Source organism: Petaurus breviceps, unplaced genomic scaffold, assembly GCF_028583685.1.
Source record: "Petaurus breviceps papuanus isolate PSGF00001 unplaced genomic scaffold, PetGlider_PUasm1.0 90822, whole genome shotgun sequence".
NCBI classification, from domain to species: domain Eukaryota; kingdom Metazoa; phylum Chordata; class Mammalia; order Diprotodontia; family Petauridae; genus Petaurus; species Petaurus breviceps.
This window is the reverse complement of record NW_027187351.1, coordinates 6,332,331-6,358,892: the sequence shown is the minus strand read 5'-3', so window position 1 is coordinate 6,358,892 and position 26,562 is coordinate 6,332,331. Positions and strand designations below refer to the sequence as shown.

The following is a 26,562-nucleotide window of genomic DNA, read 5'->3' as shown; positions in this document are numbered from 1 at the left end:
CTCCCTCCCTCCCTCCCTCCCTCCCTCTCATTCTCTCTCTCTCTCTCAAAAATAAATCTCATTTCAGCAAAATCAAACCCCTTGGAATCTACATCATAGTTGAAAGCCTTGATAGGGAAATATATTTAAATGATGGAAGTCCAAAAAGTTAACAATAATAATTCCTTATTACACACAAGGAGCTCAAAGCAATTTACCAAAATACCCACACAAACAGGCTAAATCTCCCAAAGTAACATTTACAGTACTAAATTACAGTTCTTGTCCAATAAGTACTACCCTACTTAATGCTCCTCCACGAGTGCATTCTGAAGCCTCACTTATCAAAGTTTAGCCCATTATTTCATTACTTCTCATAACTTCCTTCAAACAAAAAAAAACACTATTCCTCATTATCCAGGTGAAAGTACATTAAACATGTGATCATCAGCAAGCCACCTTACTTATCTGGGCGTTGGTACCTTCATCTACACTAGGAACAAGGGTTTTCAATTCCATTTAGGAATAGAATCAGGTTGAATACAACTTTACTCAAAGGCATTTAGAAACCTAGACTCATTGAGCTGGACACAACCCTAAAGGTCACCTAATCCAACCCCCTCATTCCACAGAAGAGATCCAGAGAGGTTCAGTGATTTTCCCATTTGGTAGAGTCATAATTTGAACCCAGATCCTCTGATTGCAAATCCTGTAACTCTTTGCCCTGTACCATTTTTGTTTTAGTGGTGGTTGTCAGTCATTTTTCAATCATGTCCAACTCTTCATGACCTTGTTTGGTGTTGTCTTGGCAAAGAATCTCGAGTGGGGGCGGCCAGGTAGCACAGCGAGTAAGAGCACCGGCTCCAGTGTTGGGATGACCTGGGGATCGAATCCTGGGCTCAGACACTTAGCACCCACCCAGAAACACCTGGCCGTGTAACCTTGAGCAAGTTACTTAACCCCAATTGCTTAGGGGCAGCCAGGTGGCTCAGCGAGTAAGAGCACTGGCTCCAGTGTTGGGATGACCTGGGGATCAAATCCGGGCTCAGATACTTAGCACAACACCCAGAAATAACTGGCCGTGTAACCTTGAGCAAGTTACTTAACCCCGATTGCTTTAAAAAAAAAAGATTCTCTAGTGGTTTGCCATTTCCTTCTCCAGCTCAATTTACAGGTGAGAAAACAGAAGCAAAGAAGATGAAGTGACTTGCCCAGGGTCACACAACTAGTATGTGTCTGAGGACAGATTTGAACTCAGGAAGATGAATCTTCCCGACTCCAGGTTAGGTACTTTATTCACTAAGCCACTTAGCTGCCCCTGTACCATGCTGCCTCCCAATTTACAAAGAGGAACAAAGATTCAGATAATTATAATAAAAATAGGGATTCCTATAAACTTAAAAATGCAATATGAGTTTCAGATCACTAGATTAGTCCTTCCAGCTTGAAGATGCTGATTTTATGAATTGAGGCGGAGTTGATTTTTTTCAAGGGCTCTTTGGGTAGACAATAATCCATCAAACATTTATTAAGTACTTACAATATGCCAAGTACAAAAGTGAAAGTCTCTGCCCTCAAAGGGCTTGCATTCTAACAAGGGAGCCATCATATACGTAAATGTGTATAGGTTAGGTATACCCAAACGTATACAAATTGGATACAAGCTAACCTTGGAAAGAAAGACACTAGCAAGAGATCAAGAAAGTCTTCCTGCAGAAGTCTCCTGAGTTAGCTCTTGAAAGGAATCCCAAGAGGCAGAAGGAAAGAGGAAGAGTATTACCAGCTTGGTGAAGAGTCAGTTCAATAGCACAAGGACAGCAGGGAATATCATATGCCAGTATCAGCAAGTAGGGCTGAACTAAAAGTAAGATGGGACCAGTTTGTGAAAACCTTTAAAAAAAAAACAGAGGAGTTCATATTTGAGCCTTTATAGCAAGGAGTTTATTGAACAAGGGAATAAGATGGTCAAACCCATGTTTTAGGAAAATAACTCTGGTGCCTGTGTTAGGGGTGAATTAGTGAAGGGAGAGAGTCAATAAAGTCAATTAGGAAGTGATCACAATAGCCCAGGCAAAAGGAAATGAAGGCATGAACTAGAGTAATGGTTGTGTGTGTAAAGAGAAGGGGTAATATGAAAAAGACGTCCTGGTGACTGCAAAACATGATTTGATAACTGACTGGATCTATGGGGTGAGGAAGGGTACTGAGTCAGACAAAGACAACATCAAGATTATGAACCTAGATGATTAAAAGGATAATGGTGCTCTTAAGACAATAACAAACAAATTTGGAAGGGTTAAGATTAAAGGGAAGATGACTGTTTAAGATATATTGAGTGTGAGATGAGTACAGGACATATTGGGCTTGCTACTTCTTAGTCTGGTGAGACCTAAAACCTCTCAAGTTACTTTATAGATCCACTGAGCTGAAGGAAAAGATTTACTCTGGTCATAATTACAAGGAGTATCTTACAAATTCTGTTGATGCCATGGCACTGCTCTAAGTAAACCTTCAAACAAATAATGTAGCCCTAGGGGCGGCCAGGTAGCACAGCAAGTAAGAGCACCGGCTCCAGTGTTGGGATGACCTGGGGATCGAATGCGGGCACCCAGAAATAACTGGCTGTGTAACCTTGAGCAAGTTACTTAACCCCGATTGCTTTAAAAAAAATAATGTAGCCCTTCAAAATAAAAATTTGCCTTAAAAGATCATTTTTAAAGGCATCCTCTCCAGAGACAGTTGCTTACTATTCTTAGTATATTATCTTCAATGTTAATAATGACACCACGGCTTTTTTAATAGAATTGTTTTCACACAAAAGAGCAGACAACCTGATTATAGTTACAAAGGCAACTTATACCTGGGAGGTTTGAGGGGAGGGAGGGCTTGTTATGAAGAAAGTTCTTCATCACCCATAAAATACAAACAGTGAAAACCAAGCCTCTTTTTAAAAAATCATTTTAAGACCATTATTTGGTCATTATCAATTCTAGAACTGTTATTAATCTTATTGTTGCATTAACATGTCAGAGCTGTGGACTTTTTTCCCAAGGAATTCTACTAATCAGTTTATTTCCAAGTCATTCCATTACAAAAAACACTTCCATCAAGTATGAAATTTCTTAACTATCAGTAAGACATATGAAACCTGAGTTCATAGTATAGGACACACACACAACATACTTTCACAATTACATATTCTCAAGAAGAAAAAAAAAAAAGGTTCACAATATCACCAGCCCCACTGTGACTGAACACTCACAAGTGGAGTGACAATATTTATGCTAGGTAAGGGAAGAACTCAAAACACTCTGTATCTGAGAAATGATTTTTGCATTAGATGTACCCTGGAAACTGCTCCTGTTGAGTTCTTGGTAGCATCAAATGGTTCAGCACCAGATTTTATCACTGGACGTGATTTTATCACTGGAAATGGCATCAAAAAAGAGGCATTATTACCACCTGCTTTGCTACTGCACCTCAAGGACCAAACAGGCCCTTTCCATCTGACTTGAAGCCAAAACTTTCCATTTGTGTTATATACTTAATTAGAATGTGAGCTCCTAATGGGCAAGGCCTGTCTTATTTTCTATTCGTTTCCCAGAGCACCATGCTTTGCACAACAGAAAGCATTTAACAAATGCTTCATTCATTCATTCTCCCTTTCATTAGGCAGAATGTTGGACCAGTCTTTTAAAGTTCTTCCTGTTCTCAAATCTTGCAAGCCCTCTATGTGGATGTCTCTATCATTTCTCTCAGGTAACAGCTTTTACCTAAGTGTGGTGGGAAGAGCACTTAGATCTGAAGTCAAAAGACCTATGCTCATATCCTGGCTCTGATACCCCAGCTCACATAGCTGGACTGAATAAAATGTAAATATAAATAAATAAATAAATAACAAATATGAAAATAAGATATAAAATGGATATAATGTGCAATACATCACAGATCTGTTATGAGAAAAATGTTGTACAAGTCTTACAAAGTGATGCAAAAGTGTAGGACACAGTGGGGGATTTAACTGAATTGAAATAGAAGTTCAATGAACTAAATAATTCCCATTTTCAGCAGAAATATAAGTAGGAAAGCACAAAAATTCTGTGTTAAACAAAACCCCTATGCTTCAGTGGACATATAAGTAGGAATTTACTCCAGTACCAGGAAATTTATGTCTACAGACAAAAGGTAAAAGGCCTTTGTACTTTGTCACACAAGTCACAATCTATCTATGACTTTTATTGCATGTCTAAGATAGGCTGATTCCATGAAAAAAGTAACATAATGGAAAGATCACAGGCCCAAGAGCAAGGAGACCTGGATTTAAGCCTTGGCTCTAGTACCAATAAACTGTGTAATATTAATCAACTAGTCCTGATCTATATCTTGCCACTGGACCCAGATTGCTCCAGAGGAGAATGTGAGGCTGGTGACTTTGCACAGCCCTCCCTCACTTAAATCCAATTCACTTGCATGTCATGTCATCACCTCCCTGATGTTATGGTCCTCTTTGAGAAAGAAGGACAAACCACAACAATAACAGCAACGACGTTAATCAATTCCTATCATCTTTCTGGGCCTAGATTTCAACTTCTATAAAATGAAGGGGCTGCACCCCTTCTAACTCTAAAATTCTAGAATCCTATGTCATGGAAAATATAAATAAAGCTTAAGACATAGATGTGACCTGTCATCAAGGAGCTTAGGAAACAAAATTAAGGCATATTTAGAAAAATGAAGTGGTAAAAACGTGATGCCAACTAGGCACACAGTAGGCATTCAGAAGAGGGAGAAATCAGTGGGGGCTGGAGTTCAATGCAACTTCTCAAGACTAATCTATAAGCATTAATTAAGGACCTAGTATGTGCTAGGCACTGAAGAAAGTCAAAGACATCATGCTTGAGTTGGGCCTGTGGGGGGAACTGTGAGATGACACAACGTAACCACACAACTAACTATATATACACTAGGCTTTTCACTGGAAAAAAGTAGGAAATAATCCAAGGTGAGGCCAAATTATTGAATGACTAAAAGCCGGCCAAAGAAGTTCAGATACTGCAGAAGACAAGTGAGAGCCAAATGTAGATTCCAGATCAAGGAAGTCACAGGATGGAAATAGTATTTTAGGAGAATTAGCCAGGACAAAGTCAAAGCAATGAATAACAGCAGCATTTATATAGGTTTCAAGTCTTACAAAGCACTTTCCCTCAGGGAAGCAGATATTGGAAGTATTACTATCCCCTTTTTATAAATGGGGGATCAAAGAAGAAAGCTGACTTACCCAAAGTCACATGACTAGTAAGTACCAGGGTCATTATTATTAGTCATAGCTACATGAAGCTTTAAGATTGAGTGTGTACCTCTTGAAAGAGGTCAGGGAGCTAAGAACAGAATGTGGAAGGATGCACATTCGGAAGAGGAAGGAAGATAGGGCCAGTGAGACAGGAGCCAGAAATGTGGAGGAAATAATAATAACAATAATAAAACCACTATTTATTCATATAACACATAAAAGCACTCTTTTGTTCATTATCTCATTTGATCTTCATAATAAACTTGGGAAGCACCCAGTGGCAGGTTCTGTTACTCCTATTTTACAGATTAAGAAATTGAGACTTAAAGAAATTAAAGAGGGGGCAACTAGGTGGTGTAGTGAATAGAGCTCTGGCCCTGGAGTCAGGAGGACCTGAGTTCAAATCCCACCTCAGACACCTGACACACTTACTAACTGTGTGACCTTGGGCAAGTCACAACCCCAATTGCCTTGCCTTCCCCCTCCAAAAAAAATAGATTAAAAAAAAGAAAAAGAAATTAAAGTACTTCCAGGTGATCGTGGTATCACAGAAGCCAAAGGAGAACATTTTGAGAAGAATGTATTCAACAGTCTCAAAAGAGAAAAAGTCAAGAAGAAAGATGGCAAAAGAATGGAGCCTGGATTTGGCAAAGGGGAAGCCATTTAATAACTGTAGCAAGCATAGTTTCTAAGTATAGTTGCTGCATTGGCAGCCAAATTGCAAAATTAGGAAGGGATTAAGAGTAGGAAGTAAAGGGGAAGGCGGTGGGAGGGAAGATTCAAAGTATGGCAATGAAGAGTAAAAATCATATGGAAATTTAAGAATACTTGGAAGGGGGCAAATCGGAGCCAAAGAGATTTTTGCATTGCAGAAAATATGGGCCTAATGTTTGCTGAATTACTCTGCTTTTTTTTTTTAATTACTTGACTATGTAAAGGCAAATGAGAAGGAACTGACACAAATTGGAAACTAAAGTGCTAGAGAAGATGGGAATAGATAGCTGTCATAGATTCAAAAAGTGAGAAAGAATTGGCTTCAAGCAACAGGTTACAGGTTAGTTTTAGAAAAGAGAAAGTAAATCACTATCTCTGAGACTGGAGGACTACACTGCAAAGAAGGTTGGATTCAATAACCTTCAGGGCCCTTCCCAAAACTAACTACTATGATTTTATAAAGAAAAAATACATTTAGGGGTGGCTAGGTGGCGCAGTGAATGGAGTACTGGCCCTGAAATTAGGAGGACCTGAGTTCAAATCCAGCCTCAGACACTTAACACTTAACTAGCTGTGTGACCTTGAGCAAGTCACTTAACCCCAATTGCCCTGCTTTCCCCCCTCCAAAAAACAAAAACAATATAATCTCCAGGTTAAAAAAAAAAAAAAGAAAGAAAATGCATTTAGAGAAAAGAAGAAAAATACGAATAAAAAACTCTCATCAAACTGTCAAAGGTGATGGACTGAAATAGTCAGTGTTTAAGGGACAAATACCTAGAAAAAACATACAGCTGATTGAGCTAAGTGGCCCAGCTATTTTGGTCGACAATTTGACATTATGAGAAAAAACTGGGTATGGTGTTCCAACTCTGACTCAGCATAACCACTACTAGACATATACTCTAAGGAGACAAGGTCAGAAGAAAGATCTCCTGTTTCAAAATAATTAAAGCATAATTCTTTGTGATTATAAAAAACTTGGAGAAAAGTTAGGTGCCCATCATTTGAAGAACAGTCAAAAATTTGTTACATAAATGTAGTAGATTATTATACCATAAGAAATGACAAGTATGAGAAATTCAAAGAAATTTGCAGACATAATAATATAGTAATAATAACTAGCATTCCATTAGTGATTTAGGTTTTCAGAGCTCTTTACATATTATCTCATTAGATCTTCACAAAATCCATGAGAGAGAGATAGGTAGTGTTATTATCCTCATTTTATAGATGAGGTAACTAAGGCTAAGAGAATTTAAATGACTTGCCCAAGGACATACAGCCAATTTCTGAGGCAAGATTTGAACTCATGTCTTTCTGATTCTAAAGCACTCTACCCAATAAATCATTAAAAGTCCTGACCTGCATTAGTAGAACGAGTTTCTTCATCTGAGTTTTCCATAGCAGTGAAATCACAGGTCTAAAACTTCTTCCTATCACTTGAAACGCATATGAGAAATTCAAATAAATTTGAAAACGCATATGAAGTGATACAAAGCAAAATAAGTAAATCCAAGAGAACAAAATGTCTAATGATCTAAATAATGGTAAGATCATGAGCGAGAGCTGAAAAACATAAATTCAACTCCCTCATTTTCTGAGATGCAATAATTTGTCCACTGTTACACAGAGAATAAGTGGCACACAAAGGTTCATAATCAGGTCCTCTTACTCTCAATCCTGTGCTAAAAACCATGCAAAAAAAAAAAAAACCCTAAACATTTAAATTAGGAGTTTGTAACCTTTGGGGTTTTTTTTTGGGGGGGGGGGCAGTGTTTGGGGTATTATTTGGGATTCTCTTGCCAGTCTGGTAAAATCAACTATATCTCTGAATAATGTTTTTAAAGGCATAAAATACACAGGATTTCAAAGGAATCCAAATGGTAACAAAAATGAAGATGTCATTTTTGTTCTCATCCAAGTTTAAAGACCCCCTGAAATTTATCCACAGACCAATAAGGGTCTATGGACCCCAGGTTAAGAAAACCTGATTTAAATTAATTTAGTGGCCAATTATAATTCCATAGACAAATGATATAACGTATCTCCATATTCTAAAGGTGCTATTGCTGTTCATTCATGACCCATTTGGGGTTTTCTTGGCAGAGATAAATGGAGTGGTTTGCCATTTTCTTCTCCAGCTCATTTTACAGATGAGGAACTGAGGCAAATCGGGTGAAGTGACTTGCCCAGTGTCACACAGATAATTAAATGTCTGAACTCAGAGATGAGTCTTCCTGACTCAAGGCTTAGCACTTCACCACCTAGCTGCCTTCTAGAGGGGACAGACTAACTACCTATAAGGAATACTGCATACGCTGCGCCCACTTGATTGCTAAACTGTGAGCTGGGAGAAGCAGATGGAATATAAAAGAAAAGCAGCAGTAAAATAAATGCACAGGAAGTGGCGTGTTGAGGAGAAAACAGGGATTCTTGAACAGATCACCCCAACTATCTCCATCTTTTAGTAAAACGGGATCTGAGTCCATCCTCTGAGGACAAGGGATGGGCAAAGGTCTTATAGGTCGAAGAAGACCTAAGGTCTGAAAGGACTGCTGTGCTAGAGAACTGATGAGAGATGAAAAAAGGAATGAAAAGCAGCAAAAAGGACCATGTTGGAGCTAAATAATATTCATCTCATGAGACCAAGCCATGAGGTTCTGCATCTTCCTGAAAGAGTGCTTCGCAGTCCAGAAATAGGTTTAGAGAAATTACCTAATAAAAGTGAACTGAGACTGGATGAGAGGAAGCGGGTGAAGGTTAGAGATCTTAGGATCATCATAGATTTAAAGTTGGAAGAGTCTTCAGAGGTCATATTTGTCCAACTTCATTTAGGAAAGGAAAAGATCTTAGAGGGCATTTAATCCAAGTATCTTATTTTACAGATGAGGAAACTAAGGCACAGAGAAGTCAAGTGACTTTTGCAAAGTCAGAGAAAAAAAGAGAAATGTATGTTCATGTGTCTATGTACATTTATGCATATGTACATAAGTGTATGTATGTATGTATGCAAACATACACACCCTTAAATGTGCATATAATTTTTTATTTGTGATGGGGGATGGCAGAGTCACAATTTGAACCCAAACCTTCTTGCTCTAAATTCAGCTTCCTATCCAACTATCTACTGCACCAGTCCTTGGAAATTTATTTCCAGAAGCACATGGGGTTGAGTGATTTGCCTAGGGTTACACAGTTTTCTGTTTGTTTGTTTGTTTTTCTCTTAAAGACCAGCCTTAACCCAAAATCACTTCAGTCCCACACCAAGCCCTTACTGGGTCACAGTTTGGACCCAGATTGGCTCAGAATGACTATAAATAGCAATTGTTACCTTTTGGTCAAAAACCCAGAGGGTTTTCCCCTCCTAGACTGATTTTTTTTTTTTAATTAGGTAAAAGAGTCTCCCTCCGCCTGATTTTTTATGTAGCCTTAATCACTGATTGGGCATTTCCTTAGTCAAACTGAGACCAGTTAAAGACCTTAGCTTTAAAAAACAAAACACCAAGATCTCCCTCCTGTTGCATCCAGGGCCATCTCCAGGTATCCAGATGTACATCTTGCCACTGGACCCAGATGGCTCTAGAAGAAAGTGAGGCTTTGCACAGCCCTCCCTCATTTAAATTCAATTCACTTGCATGCCATGGCATCACCTCCCTGATGTCATGGTCCTCTTTCAGAGCGAAGGACAAGCAGCAAGCAACAATTATAAAAGTATCAGAGGCAGAATTTGAACCAGGCCTTCCTAACTCCAAGCCAGACAGCCCAGCACTTTATCCACTGTGGCAGACTAAGTGCATTAATAACATAGAATTATACTCTTTATTCTCTCAGTAAACGGAGGCCTTTAAACCTATCTGCCTGAGCCTCAGTATCCTTTCCTGAAAAATAAGATTTGATTAGATCAGAATTCTCCATTCTTCTTTGGGAAGCAGATACCTTTAGTCTCCAAAAAAAATCCATGTGTAGTGGGAGGAGCCATACTGAGAGAGAAAGTCTCTAAGAAGGAGATGGGGAAAGTAGATTTCAAGAAGGGAGGGAAAAGGAAAGAGACAAGTGATTTAGACATCTACCAGGTAAAGCTTTTTTATTCTGCTAGAAGATCCAGATCTAGTAGGTGGATGATTTCAAGGGTCCTTACAACTCTTAGAGATGACAAAGATGTTCTGTTCAAGGAGTTAAGAATGTTTCATGACTGATATCAAAAGCAGACACTACTCCTAGGGATAACCAAGTCCAGGAGTCAAGAAGTAACTCAAAATAATAAGCACAGTGAGTTCAAATGTTTTAAACTGAATTCTGACAAGCACAGTTAGAGCAATGGTTAACCTTAGGAAGAAATGCCTCTGAAAGGACTTCTTGTTCATTTGCTTCCCTTGACACAATCTCTTTATACTACATTTTGGGCTACTGAAAAATTTCCATTTAGTGTCAACAGAAATACCTGTCATTTCCACCAAACTTAAAACCATAATTTTCTTTTTTAAAAAAAAGTATTCAGAAAAGTTCATAAAAGTTTACACAACAAGGTAGTAAACAATTACAGAAGCCAAGAGGAATAGATGATCTTGGTCCAGTGCAAAGAATATTAGCTCCAAAGTCTCTGAGGGTATGGGTTACAATCCTGCCTCTGCCCCTTACTACCTTCGTGACCTTGGTAAAGTCACAACCTCCCTGTACTTCAGGTTCCTCAGTTGTAAAATGAGGAAATTGGAATAGAACCCTCCAGTCCTAGATCTATGATTTAACCTTGAAGCTCTACCAATACTGCCACAACTGTCAGACTTTTCCAGTTTGGATGTCAAGTTTTCACTCTGCTATTCAATATGAATGACATCTTCTGTGGTCTCTGAAAGTTATTAGGTTACGTATTTCTATATTGACGGCTGGCAACCTCACCTAAAGATCCCACAACTAATTAACAGCACATTTAATACCTTAAACCAAAGACAAAAGCAAAAAGATAAACATATGTTTGGAAAATCCCTTTGAAAAGTAAAGAGGTGGCTTTTCTGCCAATGAACTTAAACAAAAAAAAAAAATGAAGGGCTTTGCTGAACTCCCAACTAAAGGAAATCTTCATGATTTCCAGACCCAGAAGAAAAAGTAACTTGGGACAACAGATTAGCACTGAACTTGGAATCCCTGAGTTTGAATCCCAGCTATACCACTCAACTATATAGGTAACCTTGGGTAAATAAATTAACCTCTTTGGACTTCAGTTTTCTCATCTGTAAAATGAGGGGCTTGAACTACATGATCTCAAAGGCCCCTTCCAACTTTAGCTCCTGTGTAAAGGGTAAACCAAAGACATCTACAGGAAGAATAATATTTGAAAAAAGGTAAAGAAAAAAAATCATACATTTTGGAGTTTTTCTGGTTTTTTTTTTTAACTGTCAATAATGGAGATTACATTTAGGCAAATCATACAGCATTTCATTTCAGCAAATTGACCTTTTGTGATGATGATCTGGGATGATAACAGAGGCCAAGTGATTGAATTTCAACAACCTATTAACCTTTAGAAACCCTCCCTAGTAGTAGCGCAGGAATATAATGTAATACATTTCCCAGACTGGAAAAAAAAAAGTAATTCACAGTCATTGAGGCAGTAAGTTCTATCACTTCCTGCACACCTTTAGACCTAGTGAACATTCAGTTCCTACACACCCATAAAGGTGGACATTTTTCTCTGAAGGTCATTCTTCATTTTGGCTACCAAAGTGGCCATAGAGGTTATTAAGAGTTCTGAAACCCAGCAGTTCCCAGATCAAAGTACAATCGGCATGTATCTTTTGATCTCTCCGGTTGCAGAGGAGTGATAGATTCATTGATGCAAACAACTTGAGAAAGAATGAATGCATCACTAAGAATCCATTAAGTCTAGATATCAAAATTGTGCCCTCCGTGAGCCTGGATGAGGAAGAAGGAAGGCCAGGTAAAGGCTCTGCTGATTTTTATTTAGGGAGTAGATGTGAAGGGGTGGGGGTGAGGTAGGGAAGTGATAAGAGAGAAGAGGAAGCAAGGTGGGGGACAGAGGAGGGGAAGAGGGAGGAGGGTGCACCCTCCCAGCAGCAGGGCTGGGCATCCAGCTTTTCAAGAGTGGACACCAGGAAACACACCTCAAACTCCCCACACCCAGTTCTCTCTCCACTATCTTTCACTACGTCAGTTACACCCAAAGCCAACAGTAGGACTCGCCAATCTACAGCTGTCCTTTGCACAGCCCACCTGCCGATAAGGCTCAGAACACATTCCAATTAAGATGCCCAGATAGGTAGGCTGACTTTACTTCTTCACCACCTGGAGAATCCTAGCTGCCAAGAAGGTATGTATGCACGCCCCGGCTAAGCTCTGAGAGAGCTCCGGATTGGCCGATGGCCATGAAACCCATACGAAGATGAAGCCCCTGAAAGGTACAACTCTTTTTCCAGTGGGTTTGTGATAAGAAACATTTCCTCATAGGCTCACAGATTTTGAGAGAGAAGGAAACTTAGAGTCCAACCCCCTAATTTTACAGAGGGGAAACGCGGACCCACGAAGTAGAAATGACTTCCCCAGGTTCACACAAGTACTCAATGACAGAGCCAGAATCAAATCCAAAGGCTTGGACTCCAAATCGAGCATAATAGGAAACTGGGTAGTTTCATCAAGATGAAAGAGTGTCCAGAAGCCTAACTCACTGGATTTCTGTCCCATAGCAAGCCCAATGCAGTTTTCTAATTGCACAAGTCTCTACCTTTAAAAACAAAACAATAAAACAAAATTAAACTTTTTCTCCCTGTGGTGGGTGCCCCTCAGTGATCACAACACATGGGGGGGGGGGGGAAACGGAGGAGGGAATAAGGTGAATGAGGCAATGGGGCACCTGTCCCTCCAGATTCCCCAGGAATCGGGGGAGTGGGGAGGAAAGAAGGTAACCAGAACAGTCAGGGGGAAAGGGGGCTGAGGCTGGCGGAGCTGCCCCACAACTGGGCACGCTCCCCAGGAAGCAGCCGGCAGGAGCTGCGCGCGCCTGCCTGCTGCCCGGCCTTCCCCAGGTGAGCCCGGGCGCCCTGGGCTTGGCACACTCACCTCGGGCAGCTCGCGGAGTTGGTTGGCGTCTAGGAGCAGCTCCTCCAGGCTGCGGGTGTAGCGGTAGATCTCCTCCGGGACGTAGACCAGGGAGCAGTGGCGCTTATCGATGGTTTCCACATGACGGTTACACCGCCACAGGGGGATGCAGTGAAACATCGCAGCAGCGCAGAAACAACAGCAGCAGCAGCAGCAGCAGCAGCGGCCGCCGCCGCCCTGAAGCCGCCGCGGGTCCCGAGCAGCGCGCGCCTCCCGGGTCTGCTTTGCGAGCTCCTGACGCCCCCTCCGCCTGCCTCACTGCCGCTGCTCTTTCAGCGAGCCCGGGCCACGAAGGCTCTTCCCCCAGTAGTCCTCCTCCTTTCCCTCCTTCTTCGTCCCGGCTGACTAGGGGGGCTGGGAGGTCAGGAAGCGCTCCCAGCAACCTCAGGCGCCTGCAGCCGGCTTCCAACCCTCCCCCCGCCCCCTGCCCCCTATCCCCTCCCACTTCACCCAGCCTCCAGCTCAGCTCCGCGCAAAAGCTTCCTACTTGCCCCAGAGCCGGCCCGGACTGACTGAGCATGCCCAGCTGCCGCTGCCGCCAGAGGGAAAGCCACCAAGGAGTTTGTTTTGCACGCACGGGAGATCCAATAGTCCAGGTTTTACTAGTAACCAAAAGGGGAAAGGGGTCAGGAAACTATGGGACCCCAACTCTAGATCCCCTATATCCTTCCTGAGTACAGCCGTCTCAGCAAAGGATGTGATTCCATGCGGGAGATTGAATCTGCAAGGGGTTGGGGAGCCGAAGAGACAAAGAGCATTGTGAATGGGGACTGGGACAACTGAGGAAAGTAGACTGAGGTTGATTTGATTTTACCTAGATGCTCCCTCTACCCCTTCTCTGCCTCCGAAAAGTTTCTCTTCCGGGTCAGCTACGCAGAACCAGACAAGTAGATCTTGCACGTTTTAGCCCTGGAAAAGAATTTGTTGACTTATTCTGATTTGTATGTGCCACCCCCTACAAACCCAGTCATCGGGACCCTTATGCTATCGCTGCATCAAGTGCAGTTGGGCAGCCGCAGACGTGGAAGAATAGTTAGGAGGTATGCTGGGGGGAAAGGGGTGTCGGGGAGTGGGGGTGGACGGTGGCGAACAGAAGGACGTTGTTCAACTCCCAACTGTCCTCTCTCCACAGTTGGCATCTCCACTGTCGGTACCCTTAACAGGAGTTTGTTACGATTTAGCAGAACTTTGATCTACCTAGGTTCTAATTCTGCTTCTGACATAGTTCAGTGTGACCCTGGGCAAGTCATTTAATCTTTCGGTGCCCGCAGGCAACTCATAAAGACTAATATACAGATGAGTTGCAAATCACCAAAAGCATTGGTGGAGATAGTTTTCAAAGAATGAGTTCCTTACACCGAGAAAATAACTAATTTTTACAATTATTTTTTCTTTCCATTAATACCAAATGAATCACCTGTAAAATCTTTGCCCCCACCCCCCATCCTGAACCTAAGTGTAGGCTTCAAGGGAATACAGTGGTCATCTAGGAAAAGGAAATAAATCAGAGGATGTCTCTGGACCAGTTCTTCCCTAACTACCTGATTGCTTCATGCCTCCAATCACGACTAGTGCTGATTGAAATGTTCTAGTAGCAGCACGGAGTCCAGGTCAACATACTCATTTCTAATCACGTAATTCAAAAAGAGTAATCTCAAGCTTTAAGCCTTCAGTATATGTTAAAGCAGGAAATAATTGCAGATAATGTCGCTGTCAGTTAATCTATAAACATTCCATTCAAAAAATATTTTCAAGGACCCTACATTGTGTAAACTGTTGCTTTGAATGGAGATACGAGGTTGATGTATAATGAATATTGTCTATTGTACCCATGCCTATGCTTACATAAAAAGGGCAGGGTTTTCTCTTCCTTCAAAGAACCTACAATCCAACAGGAGGAAGTAAAAATACAAGTAACTACTAAAATAGCAGATAAGTGGATGAGATGATTAGTGCTATAATAATTGTATTTGTGATGCACTTCAGTTTCCACAGCATTTTAACATATGTTAGGATCATAGGATTTAGGTATGTAAAGAACTTTAGAGGCAATCTGATCCAACCCCTTCATTTCATAGGTTAAGAAACAAAGATCCAGAGAAATTGAGATTTGTCAGAAGCCCCACTGATAGCGGGCAACAGAGCCTAGTCCTCTGTTCCCAAAGTCAGTGGCTTTTTGATTCCATGCTCAGGACCAACCACCATGTAAGATGAGCACTGAATCTCACTGAAGTTTAGTGATTAGACCAAGATCAGGAAACTAGTGAGTAGTCAAGTAGGGCTAAAACCCAGGTCTTGTGAATTCTAATCTACTACAGCAGCAAGTCTTTCTGCTACTAAAATGATCTGCTATACATAACTTGCAATATCTCAGGGTCTATACCATTTTCTCCAGCTGTGCCTTTAGCTTCCATGTACTCTGACAGTTGTTCCCCTGTCACCTAATGCACTCTATCCTCACATTTGTCTGTTTAAATTCTCTTGCTTCGAGGCTGATTTCAGGGGCTATCTCCTCAATGAAGCCTTCCCTGTTCACCCTCTCCCCCCATAAAAGCCTCCTTTCCAAATTTTCCTAGAGTATTTCCTAAACATTTCCTAAATGTCCCCTCTACCTTGTATCAAACTGATTTATTTATTTGTATCTATTAGATGTTCCTTAAAAGCAGGGAGTGTCATTTGTATCCTTACTGCCTATTATAATGTGCATTGAACATAGTAGGGCTTAAATTATTCTTGAGTTGTTCATTGAATTGAATTGGTTGCCCCTTAACTGACAAATAGGCTACTCCCTCTGTAACAAGCAAAGTTAATAAAGATTGGCGAATAAAGTTCCTTAAGGTTTTTCCCTATTTCCATTTTGCTCCTCCCCAGTCTTCCTTCACTTTCAGGTTCAACTATTCCCTGGGCTGTACCTGTTTCCCTTCTTCTTACCCTCCCTTCCCTTGCTGCTATTGCTAAAATCCGGAGACCTGGAATCCACAGTCATTGCAATGATTATGTGACTTGGAGTTGAGCATGCTCAGTAGCCAGAGCAGATTTTGGTCACCAGAAGCTTTTGTAGCACGGCAGTGGCCCTGGACTGCTGCTCCAAGGAGCAATGCTACAGCTGCAACTCCCCTTTCCCTATATAGTCCTGGAAGCAGAAACTATGCAAAGCAACAATTCAGTTTTACCAGCCACAGTTATCACATTTCCACTTTTATTCTCTCTTTTCAAGTTTCTATCTCAGGAGGAAGCAATGGCTACATCGTTGTTTCCTGACCCCAAAAAGGATCCCTTTTCCCATCTCAAACCTCTTTAAGTTCCCTGTGATTCTTAGCTAGTCAAAGGACACCGAATATCCTACCTTGCTTATTCTTCTCTCTCTTGTTCTTGTCCTTATTCTTGGGTTCTTAAGACATTCATTCATAACTACACACACTCACACATCCACCTATGAAGTCATACTTCAAACTCAAAGCCATCAAGAATGTTATAAAAAATTCTACAGGGAGATCAGAGAAAAGCTCTAGCATATTTGGCTTTGACTTAAGGACTTAAAGAAAAAAAAAACAACTCCTCACCCCCAACCCAATCAAGTCAGAAATTGATGGGCAAAAGGCAGCAAACTTGAACCTCCTAGCAAATACCATTAAGTGTTCTCAAGATGTGAATAGTCACTGGCCTTTTTTTAAGGTTTGAGTTTAATTATAATTGGTTTATGTGGTATTCCATAAATGAGAATTAATTTGAGGAAAACACATCCTAGAGTTAGTATCATAAAAAGCTAATGTGGCACATGATCGTTAATTGAGAAAGTTGTGACCATATAAAGGAATCATATGATTCTCAAACTGAATTTACCTACCAGAAAATCATTAGAGATGAAAGGGAACTTTGAAATTATTTCATCCAACTGTCACTTCCAAAGAAGCTAAGTGACTTGTCCAAGGTCACACAGCAACACGTAAAACATCTATCTTCTCCCCACCCCCCTCTCTTCTTGCATACTACAATACAATTGCACAAAGGGAGGGAAACCACAGATACTACCAAGAGGAACAATTCTAAGCTTCTTTAGAGTTAATTAGTTTCACTACACAACTGCTGACAAAGTGTCAGTTTCATCTTTTCTCTCTTGGCTGAGAAGAATGTGTCAGATTCTCATCAGATCTAGGAAAGGAAAAGAAGATTGGGGGGGGGGGGGGGGAGAGGGGAAAGTGGGAGAAGTAGCAATCTACTCCTGTAGTTGAGAGTTATACTTTCCACTCTGTGTTACAGCAATCCTTTCTCCACTTGCCATGACTTAGAGACTCTTTTCCAGTGGCTGAATAACTGCCTCTAGGTAGGGTTGCAATCAAACTATCCAAAAGAAATGAGATCCTACCACCTGTCTCCATAACATATTTTGCAGTTTGACAATCTTTTAAATTAACTTTTAAAATTTAAATTTTACAGTTTAATAATCTTTTAAAAATATAGATTTTTTTGAACTAAATCTCTGTGTTGCTATTTAAATTTGTCCAGTTCACAGAACCTCAGTGTTGGAAGAGATCTCAGAGGTTACTAGCTCATAGCAAAACAAGAATCCTCTTTAGTACATGCCTGCCATGCATGGCATGCCTTTGCTTGAAAACCTTCAATGAGGGGGAAAGATATAGATATAGATTAGATATACACATATATACATAAACTCATATACATATACATATTACATGAATATATGTGTGTATATATATATAGTGCCTGTATAGGTCCTGAGTTAGTCAATTTAATGGGGGGGGGGGGGGGGTATTTTTTTCTTGTCCTTCCATCAAGCCTAAATCTGCCCTTTTATAACATTCACCCATTGATCCAATTTCATTAACTCAATGAACATTTTTTAAACAGCGAGTATGTTCAAAACACTGTGCTAGTACTAGGGATACCAAACAAAGCAAAAAATATTCTGTGCCCTAAAGAAGCTCACATCCCACTAGACAAATACTGCATTTATATTTCCTTGTTTTGCCCTCGTGTATACACAGAATTTAATATATGGATCATTCAGAATCTCATAATACTGTCTTCACCTTCCTCCACTGCTCCCAGAAGTTGCCAAGAAGCAACAAAGGTGACTCATGAACTTCACCTGCTTTGTGCTCTTTCCTGGTTGCCTGATAAAAGGACAAAATGAACAAATAGACAGAGTCAGCAGCATTATGTTTTAGTTAAAATGCATACTATCATCATCCTACTGTCTTTATTACCAGACTGATAAAAGGCCAGACCAACTAGGCATATTAGCACCTTGCAGAAAACAAGACAAGAAAAAAATGAATGGGTAAAAATAAAACTGATTTCTTCACATGTGAATGAGAAGGGAAATTTCTGAGCAGAATTACTGATAGTGTGACATAGAAGTCTGTCTGGTTTTAAAAAACACAAATCTGACAATGAGATTATGAAGAAGAAACATTAGTTCAACTCCCTCTGAATGACCCTAGCCCAACCCTACCCCTTCCCCTTCCTTCATTTGCATCCTCCTTCCATCTGTATAGAAATGGGTGGGAATGGGATCCTCTCCTAGGATCCATCATTTCTTTGAATATAGGACCATAGATCTATAGCTGAAATGTATCTTAGAGGTCATCAAACCCAACCCCTTCATTTTAGAGTGAGGAAATTGAGGCATGAAGAAATTAAATGCCTCAAATTGTATAGACAGCAAGCAAGAGAGCTGGGATTGGCACTTTGGTCATCTGACTCCATTGTTCTTTCTTTCCACTGCTCTTCCACCATTACTAAGGAACATTAATGAAAAAGCCGAATGTGCTTGTGTGATAGTTTCTCCCTAGTTTTTTCTTTTGTATCCTTAGAATTGTCTCTTCTCAAACTGTAGCAATCCAATTCAACAAGGCAAAGGAAAATTCCATTAGGAGAGGAATAAATACCTTGTTTTTGTCATTTCCTTTTTTTTTTTACCATCTTGTCAAATCTAGAGAATTTTGGGATTGATATTAGCATTTGGTAAATTTTAGCTAAAGCAAAAATTGAGGGATGTCTTTTTGCCAGTCAAGTTGGAACCACCCACAAAATTAACCTGTCTAAAAAGAAAAAAGCAAATGAAGTTGGGCCCATGATTATTTCATCAAAGCAGAAAATATTGGTGTATGAGGTTCCTTAATGCAGAATAGCACCAGCTCTGCAACTGCCAGTCTTGAGAGTGTTGACTGTAGTACAGAGATTAAGTGATACACTAAGAGTGACACAGCCAGTATGTAAAATAAGTAGGACTGGAATTCAGATTTTCCTAATGCCAAGGCTGGTTGTCTATGGATTTGTCATGCTAATTAATTTGGGGGGGGCGAGGGGGGGAGAGGGAGCAATTGGGTTAAGTGACTTGCGCTGGGTCATACAGCTAGTGAGTGTCTGAGACTAGATTTGAACTCAGGTTCTCCTGACTCCAGGGCCTAGTACTCTATCTACAATGTCACCTAGCTGTCCCTATGTAATTAACTTTTCAAAAATACTATGCAATTATATGAAAGGTTCACCTGACCAAACAATAGGAGACTTGTATAATTTCACAAAATCAATTTCAAATCATCACAGACTGCTCAAAATTTGCTAGGAAATTGTGCCATTTGCTGATTTTCTTTGTGCTTGTGTAGACTTCCTAAGATGATCTCAAAGCATCAATAAAGGCACTAACTTGCTTAGAGTTGAAACTATCTAAAATGTAATTATGTCAGCAACAATTTTACTAATGAGACACTAAAGAGGCCAGCATATTTTTAGGATCTAATAATCCTTGGCCTGTTTTCAAAACTCAGTTCTTTGCGACCTGACTTCTTCAGTTGTGAGACAAACTGGAGTCCTTTCTGTCGATGATTCAGTTATTACATGTTACCTTACTAGGTCAACCACCAAATCTCCTCCATGATGATTATAGAATACAGATTTTTTTTAAGATGCACTAATCATCCTCAGAGGTAACAATTTATTTCCTTAACTTGTCTCTCCCTTGAGAGTGAAAATGGCATTTTATCAGTTGCCTACAAACACTGGCACCTGGAAGGAGTTAAAAATTAAAGAGCTTGGGTGGAAAGATCAGGGTCTGATATTAATATGGCACTAGACTTGATACAACCTGAGCTAGTTTCTAGCAGGATTTGACTCCACAGGTATATCCTGCTTCAAGAAAACCAGACATAAGAAAATCCAGGCTTAGAGCTCATCTAATTTTAGAGGGTGAGCTTTCCTATTACCAAAAAATCCAGTGGGTGACTTTACAAAGAGATTTCCTAGAGATTCTTTTCCCATATAATCCTGATACATTTGTCAAATGAGAATGTATCCTGATTGTTCATCAGGTATAAATAAGTCCTGGATGCCTACCAGGTATTACAGGAATTCTGTTCTGATTGGCTGAAGAATGTGGTCGTGCTCCTAGTGGCCTGAGTAAAACCATCTGAGCTTCTTTGAGACTGGGGGGGTAAAATGTTTGGTAGGGAAAAGGACAGAGAGCTTTCTCAAACAAGGGATGTCTTGGAAGAGAGGAGAATGCCTCAGCTTCACCTTAGGTCTCCTCCCTTTTCCTCATCTCAGTCCTGAAGAGGGGCCTCATGACCTTCCAATCAACTGAAGGTTTGAGACTTTTTTTTTTGAGTCCTGGTATTGTCTGTGTTGGGAGCCAAGAACAGACATGTGATGTGGAAAGCATACTTAGGCCTATAGAGAGCCAAGCAGAAAAGCCTTACCATACCTAAGGGAAATATCTTGGAGACTATAGCAAGAAGTTCATCAGGGGGGCTGTTTCCCCTTTATGAATATGTTTTCTAAGCTTTAGCCCACTTTCTCCTGAGCTCTCTATGTACTCGTGGGAAAGTATGTCACATACTTTGGGGGGAATATTTGTATAGTTGTGCCAAGTATACTACCTTAGAAAATACTCCTTTCTAAGAGCAAGTCAAGTCTGGCTGACTAATTGATTCAAAGTCATACCTGAGGTGGGAAGCATACTAATGGGGATTTATGAATATTAGATAAACATTCCTATCTCCTAAGGGTTAACCCTAAAACTTTGAGGGGAAAAGTGACAGTTGAGTTCTGAGGACTGTTGGCCTTGTGAGTCCAGAGTATGTGCTGTATTTTACACAGTAAAATCTTCTGGTGCAACTAATTATGTGATTTAATTCACCAAAATTTGATTTCCAACTTTCTTAAAGAACACCTCTATTATTTCATTAAAATAAAGTGCCTTTGTGTTCACTAAATGTAATCTAATTAAGCAGCTAAATTGCTATTTCCCACTATCAATACAAGTATTGATACAAGTACTTAAAAGCCATAAAACAGTAATTATGTGAAATCTTATCACAATTTTAATCTACCTCAGACCTCATAAGGAGTATAAGTGGAAACATAGAAAGTTTAGATTGAAAGGAAAAATAGACAAATTGTTCAAAATCACTTGAATAACTGGTAAAACTCAATATGCACAATGGAAAACAATACTAATAAAAAGATCAGATCAGTGCAAGGACCCATCTTAATGCTAGGTCTCATGGTGAAACATACCTCCTCCTCTCAAGAAAGACTATTGCACAGCCCTGCAGAATTAGGCATATGTTGTCAGGGATGGTCAATGTGTTGTTTTGTTTTGTTTGAATGTACTACTTTGTCACTAGGGTAGGTTTTCTTGTGGATTAGGGGTTAAGAAGCAACACAGATTTAAAAAGCACAGATAAAACTATTTTCCCCATAAAGAAAATCGTTTAAATTCTCATAAACAGAGAAATGCAAATTGAAACAAATTTCAGAAAACACCTGTACCCAACCAAATTGACAAGGATATTAAAAAACTAAAATCAGTGTTGCTTCAAGTAGGGGAAACAAATACGATGTTATATTGCTGAAATCCCTTTGGAATACCACCTGGCAATATAGGAAAATATTTATAAGACTGATCCTATCCTGCATTCATACTACTAGGATTATGCCCTAAGAATATTATTAAAAGGAAAATAAAACTTCTGAAAAATCCATAATTCATATGCAGATAGAAGCAAACTACTTGCTCTCTCTTTTGTTTTGTTTCTTCTTTCTCATTGTTCATTCCATTGGTTGTAATTCTTCTTTACAAGTTGACTAATGTTTGGTGTGAAGGTATAAGTAGAGTCTATATCAGATTGCATGCCGCCATGTGGGGAGTGGGGAAGGAGGGAGAGGGAGAAAATTTGGAACTCATAAGCTTGTGAACTGAAAGTTGTAAACTAAAAGTAGTTTAGTCATCTGCAATTCATGTGGTTCATGTTTCGTAGACCTCTGAGAAGTGACTTGCTTATCCTCATACTGCTATTTCCTCTAATCGTTTCCCCATACTGCCTGTTAAAATGTTAAATATGAAGAAATACCAAAAGGCCTACATGACATGATATAGAGTAGGAAAAACAGAATCAGAACAACATACATAATATGCATGACTATTAAAAAGTGACAAAATCCAGTAAGTTTACAGATGAAAAAATAAATTAGAAGAGGTCAAAGAACCAAATCCAACAAGTGATTTCAACAAACATTAGTTAAGTGATTAACTATACAAGAGCACTGTATCAGGCCCTAAGTATACAATGGCAAAAACCAAATTAGTCCAAAGATGTCATTGTTGTTATTTGGCTATATTTTTACATACCTTTTGCACAATAAAAATATTTTTACATTTTATAGTTTTATATATTATTTTCTTACTTAAGTTGATTAATATTTTTGCTAATTATCAAGTTCATAATTTTAAGAAAATTTACTGATGCTATAACTGCTATGATTCACAAGAACCCTGAATGTGGAGTAAAATTCCTGAGTTGCTGCTCTACCACTTAGCTTTGTGGCTTCTGGCAAGCCATTTAACTTTTATGAGTCTCAGTTTGCTCATCTATAAAATAGGGACATTGATGCTTTCATTAGCTTTCTATTACACTATTAGATGAATCTGCAAATTGATCCAACCAGTCTGGAAAATAACTTGTAATTATTCAAGAAAATTCAGTAAATTGTAAATACCCAGTAATCACACTACTGGATTAGCTCTCATTGATTGGCCAACAATAAGTCCCAGGCCAAGCCCCACTTGGTCATTCTTTGGGCCCTGATTGGCTCAGAGTGAATGTAAATGGCAGTTGTTTCTGTTTTTACCAGAAACCCTGAGGGTCTTCCCCTCCCAAATGGATTCTTTTCTCCCCTTTTCTTTTCTTGCATTTTCTTTTAACTAGGTAAAGAGGCTGTTCTCTGCCTCTTTTCTTACCTACCCTTAATCACTGAATGGTCTTTGCCTCACTCAAACTGAGACCTGTTAAAAACCTTAAAGGGCCAAAGACTCCCACTGAATCCAGGACCATCTCCAGTAGTCCTGATCTGTACCTTGCCACTGGACCCAGATGACTCTGTTTCAGTCCAGGGGTCTTGGAAACCTGAAATATAGGGCAGGTCTGCCTTGAAAGAATTCAAACGCTCAAGTAGTCTATCAGTCAGAGACAAGGTTTATTGTATCACCAATAGAAGCAGGCCAGACTTAAGGAATCTGTGCAATTTGTGACTCCAATACAAGAGGGTCAGATTTTAAGAATCTGAACAATTTAATGGAGGCGAGATGGACCCTTTTATATAGAAAGACTGTGGGAAGATTTGGATGGGATTAAAGGGTGGTAGCCTATGGTGGAGACAGGTACTGACTATGAGAGTCACAAGGAAAAAGCGGTTAAAAGGATTATTGATTGGAACAGACAATGCCTCAGGCAAAGGCCAGAGACTTGGTTCTGGGGCTTTGGAGTCCAGGTCCCAAAGTCATGGTCTTTTCATTTACGGGTCCAGCTATAGCACCAATGCAATATTTACAGCTCCCACGATCACAATAAAGACCATGACTATAAGTATCACATGACGTTCGATCACAAAATATACCAAACTGCAACTGCAACGGCTAGTCTCGGTCCCAGGGAACAGATAATGAAACATAATTTTCTTTTCTAAGAAAAGAGGTAGGACACTATGAAGGAGAAATGTCAACTATATGAAGACACATTCTCCCTCTTGTTCAGTTTTGCACAACTGTTTTTCTTTGTTACAAAGGAAGGGTTCGATCGAGAGAGAAGTCATAGTCAAGGAATGACTATGATATAGAAAAAATATTAATTAAACTTGAAAATATTTTCATTGTGAGGTAATGCTTATAAATCACTCTATTAAAAAAATAAAGAAAAAAGTGAACTAATATTACTATAGCCTACAGCTAATGTCTTTGTTTTTCCATTCTAAACAGACATTATTTTCCACCTGTCCTTTCCCACTCCTGAGAAACTGTCTTTACTTCTTGCCATTCTTATTCCATACATACTTTCATATTACTCCTATTCCCCAAAGAAACCTCTAACCAAAATAGTTTTTCTATTGCCATGTAAACATCTAAAGATTCCTTCACACAATTGTATAAATGAGACTACAGTGAAACATACTGATATTTGAACAGTTATTGATAGTCCTCTACTCTACTGCCAACCCCTGAGGCAGTCTGGGTTGTTCTGTTGGAGCCATTGTAATCAAAACAAGACCCCAACAAGGTCCTCTGGTCCAATTCCCCTCAAAATTTCTCCACCGGAGTGACCACCTCATCTGCTAATTCAATGGAAATTTCCTGTCAGAGAAACCCTCTCCCCTTCTCCAGGGAATATCAGTATCCCTCTAGCTACAACAGGACTCCCAACCTTTTACAGACCCAGTAAGCCTTGGCTTTCTGATAAATTTTTTCATACCATTGATTCAATATGAAAGGAAATAAATTCTAGAATTTATCTACAAATATGCATTAAAAAGAAAATTGAATAAAGATTAATTTTTCATAATGAAAGTTTTCTTTGGTACATATATTTTTACTATTATAAAATTGCTCAATGTTTATTAGAATGTGTTAAATAAATAAATAATCGAACAGATGAAATAATAAATAAATAAAAGTAAGAACCTTGATTCTGGTTGGTTTTTTTTTGTTACCCAATAATTTTAATCTCCATATTATTTTTGAAAGAGATTTATATTATTATTATATTTATTTTTATTATAATTATATATTACATATATATAATTAATATTTATTATTATATTTAGTCTCTAGTTTGCTTCTTCTTTTTGATTTGATGGAGAAAAGGAAAAGGACTGAGAATCATCTCTCACAGACATAAGTTGTTATAATTGGAATTTAGACCTTGGTAGTATATTTAGTATGCTGTGTCCAGGGTATACCAAAAATTTTGGAACTTCTCTGATTGGAAATCAGTTCAGAGTTTCTGGTTATTACATATGTCAATTAGCTTGTCTTTCACCATATCAGTCTCATTTTTCCCCCCATCTCAATATGAAAGGAGTTTTGGTAAATAGGAATTATTCTGTCAACTGTGTCTTTCAATTTTTCATATTTACTTAACACTCCCACACTACCCCAACCTCCACACTGTTATCTTTAATGCTAACCTTGCTATTTTTGTAATATTTCAACAGAATAATGTAGTTATTTTCCAAATATTGTTCATAACCTGCTGCTGAGCTTTGTGTTCCCTCTGGAGGACACATAGTACAGGTTGGAAAACTCTCAGATATATGGCAATTCACTCAGGGACTTTCTTTTTCTTGAATAAATGTCCCACCTCACCTCTAAGCTATATGTTCTGAAACTGATCAGGTCTCATATTCTGCAGCACTAGGTGGATGTTCCTTTAAGTGTAATCAATGAATAATCCTTTACCATAACCCCAGCACTTCTTTCCCTGATTCTGATAGGACTCTTGCTCACAGTTGATTGTTGCTTGTCCTATAGTACCAGAGTTTTAGAGCCTTTACACTAAAAACATTAGCCATGAAAGCCCAGAATGGCTGTACTTTCAGAGAAACTGAGCATCTGTTAGTGAAATGGATAAGACCTCTGTACCTGGAATCAGGGAGGTCAGTGCAAACCCAGTCTCAGACATCTTCTAGATGTGTGAACATGGGTGAGTCCACCTAACCTCAATCTGAATTCCATCAATTATAAAACAGAGATTATTGTAACAGTATTTACCTGGTAGGATTGTTGTAAGGATCAAATGAGATAATATCTGTAAAGCATTTCAGTGCTTGGCACATAATAGACATATAAATGCTTATGCCCTTCCCTCTCTGGCTACCCTTTCCTTGTCTAGTCTCAGGGCTCCCCTCTCTTGATCATAAGCCTCTTTTCTAATAGTCCACATTAGCAGGCAGGAGCCTAGGATCATAGATGTAGAGATGGAAGAGACCTCAGGGTCATCCAATCCAACCTTCTCATTTCTTTGAGAGATGAGGAAACTGAGGCCCAGAGAGATTAAATGGTTTGGCCAATTAAATGAGTCAGTAGTGGGACAGCTAGGTGGCACAGTGAGTGGAGCACTGGTCCTGGAGTCAGGAGGACCTGAGTTCAACTTTGGCCTCAGATACTTAATACT

The 26,562-nt window shown here is 39.5% G+C and overlaps 1 protein-coding gene and 1 long non-coding RNA gene across 2 annotated transcripts in view; one reads left to right on the top strand and one right to left on the bottom strand.

Annotated features, from left to right (window-relative positions):
- Positions 1–13,495, bottom strand: part of LRRC1 (leucine rich repeat containing 1) — a 184,856-nt gene extending 171,361 nt beyond the window's left edge. Inside the window, exon 1 of the mRNA XM_069070632.1 lies at positions 13,055–13,495. Coding sequence (XP_068926733.1) covers positions 13,055–13,213 — 159 coding nt within the window. The 5' untranslated portion in view covers positions 13,214–13,495. The remainder of the gene's footprint in view (positions 1–13,054) is intronic.
- A 107-nt stretch (positions 13,496–13,602) lies between these two features.
- The window catches only part of LOC138148014 (uncharacterized), a 55,544-nt gene continuing 42,584 nt past the window's right edge, over positions 13,603–26,562 (top strand). The window contains exon 1 of the long non-coding RNA XR_011164960.1: positions 13,603–14,133. This is a non-coding gene — a long non-coding RNA (uncharacterized lncRNA). The remainder of the gene's footprint in view (positions 14,134–26,562) is intronic.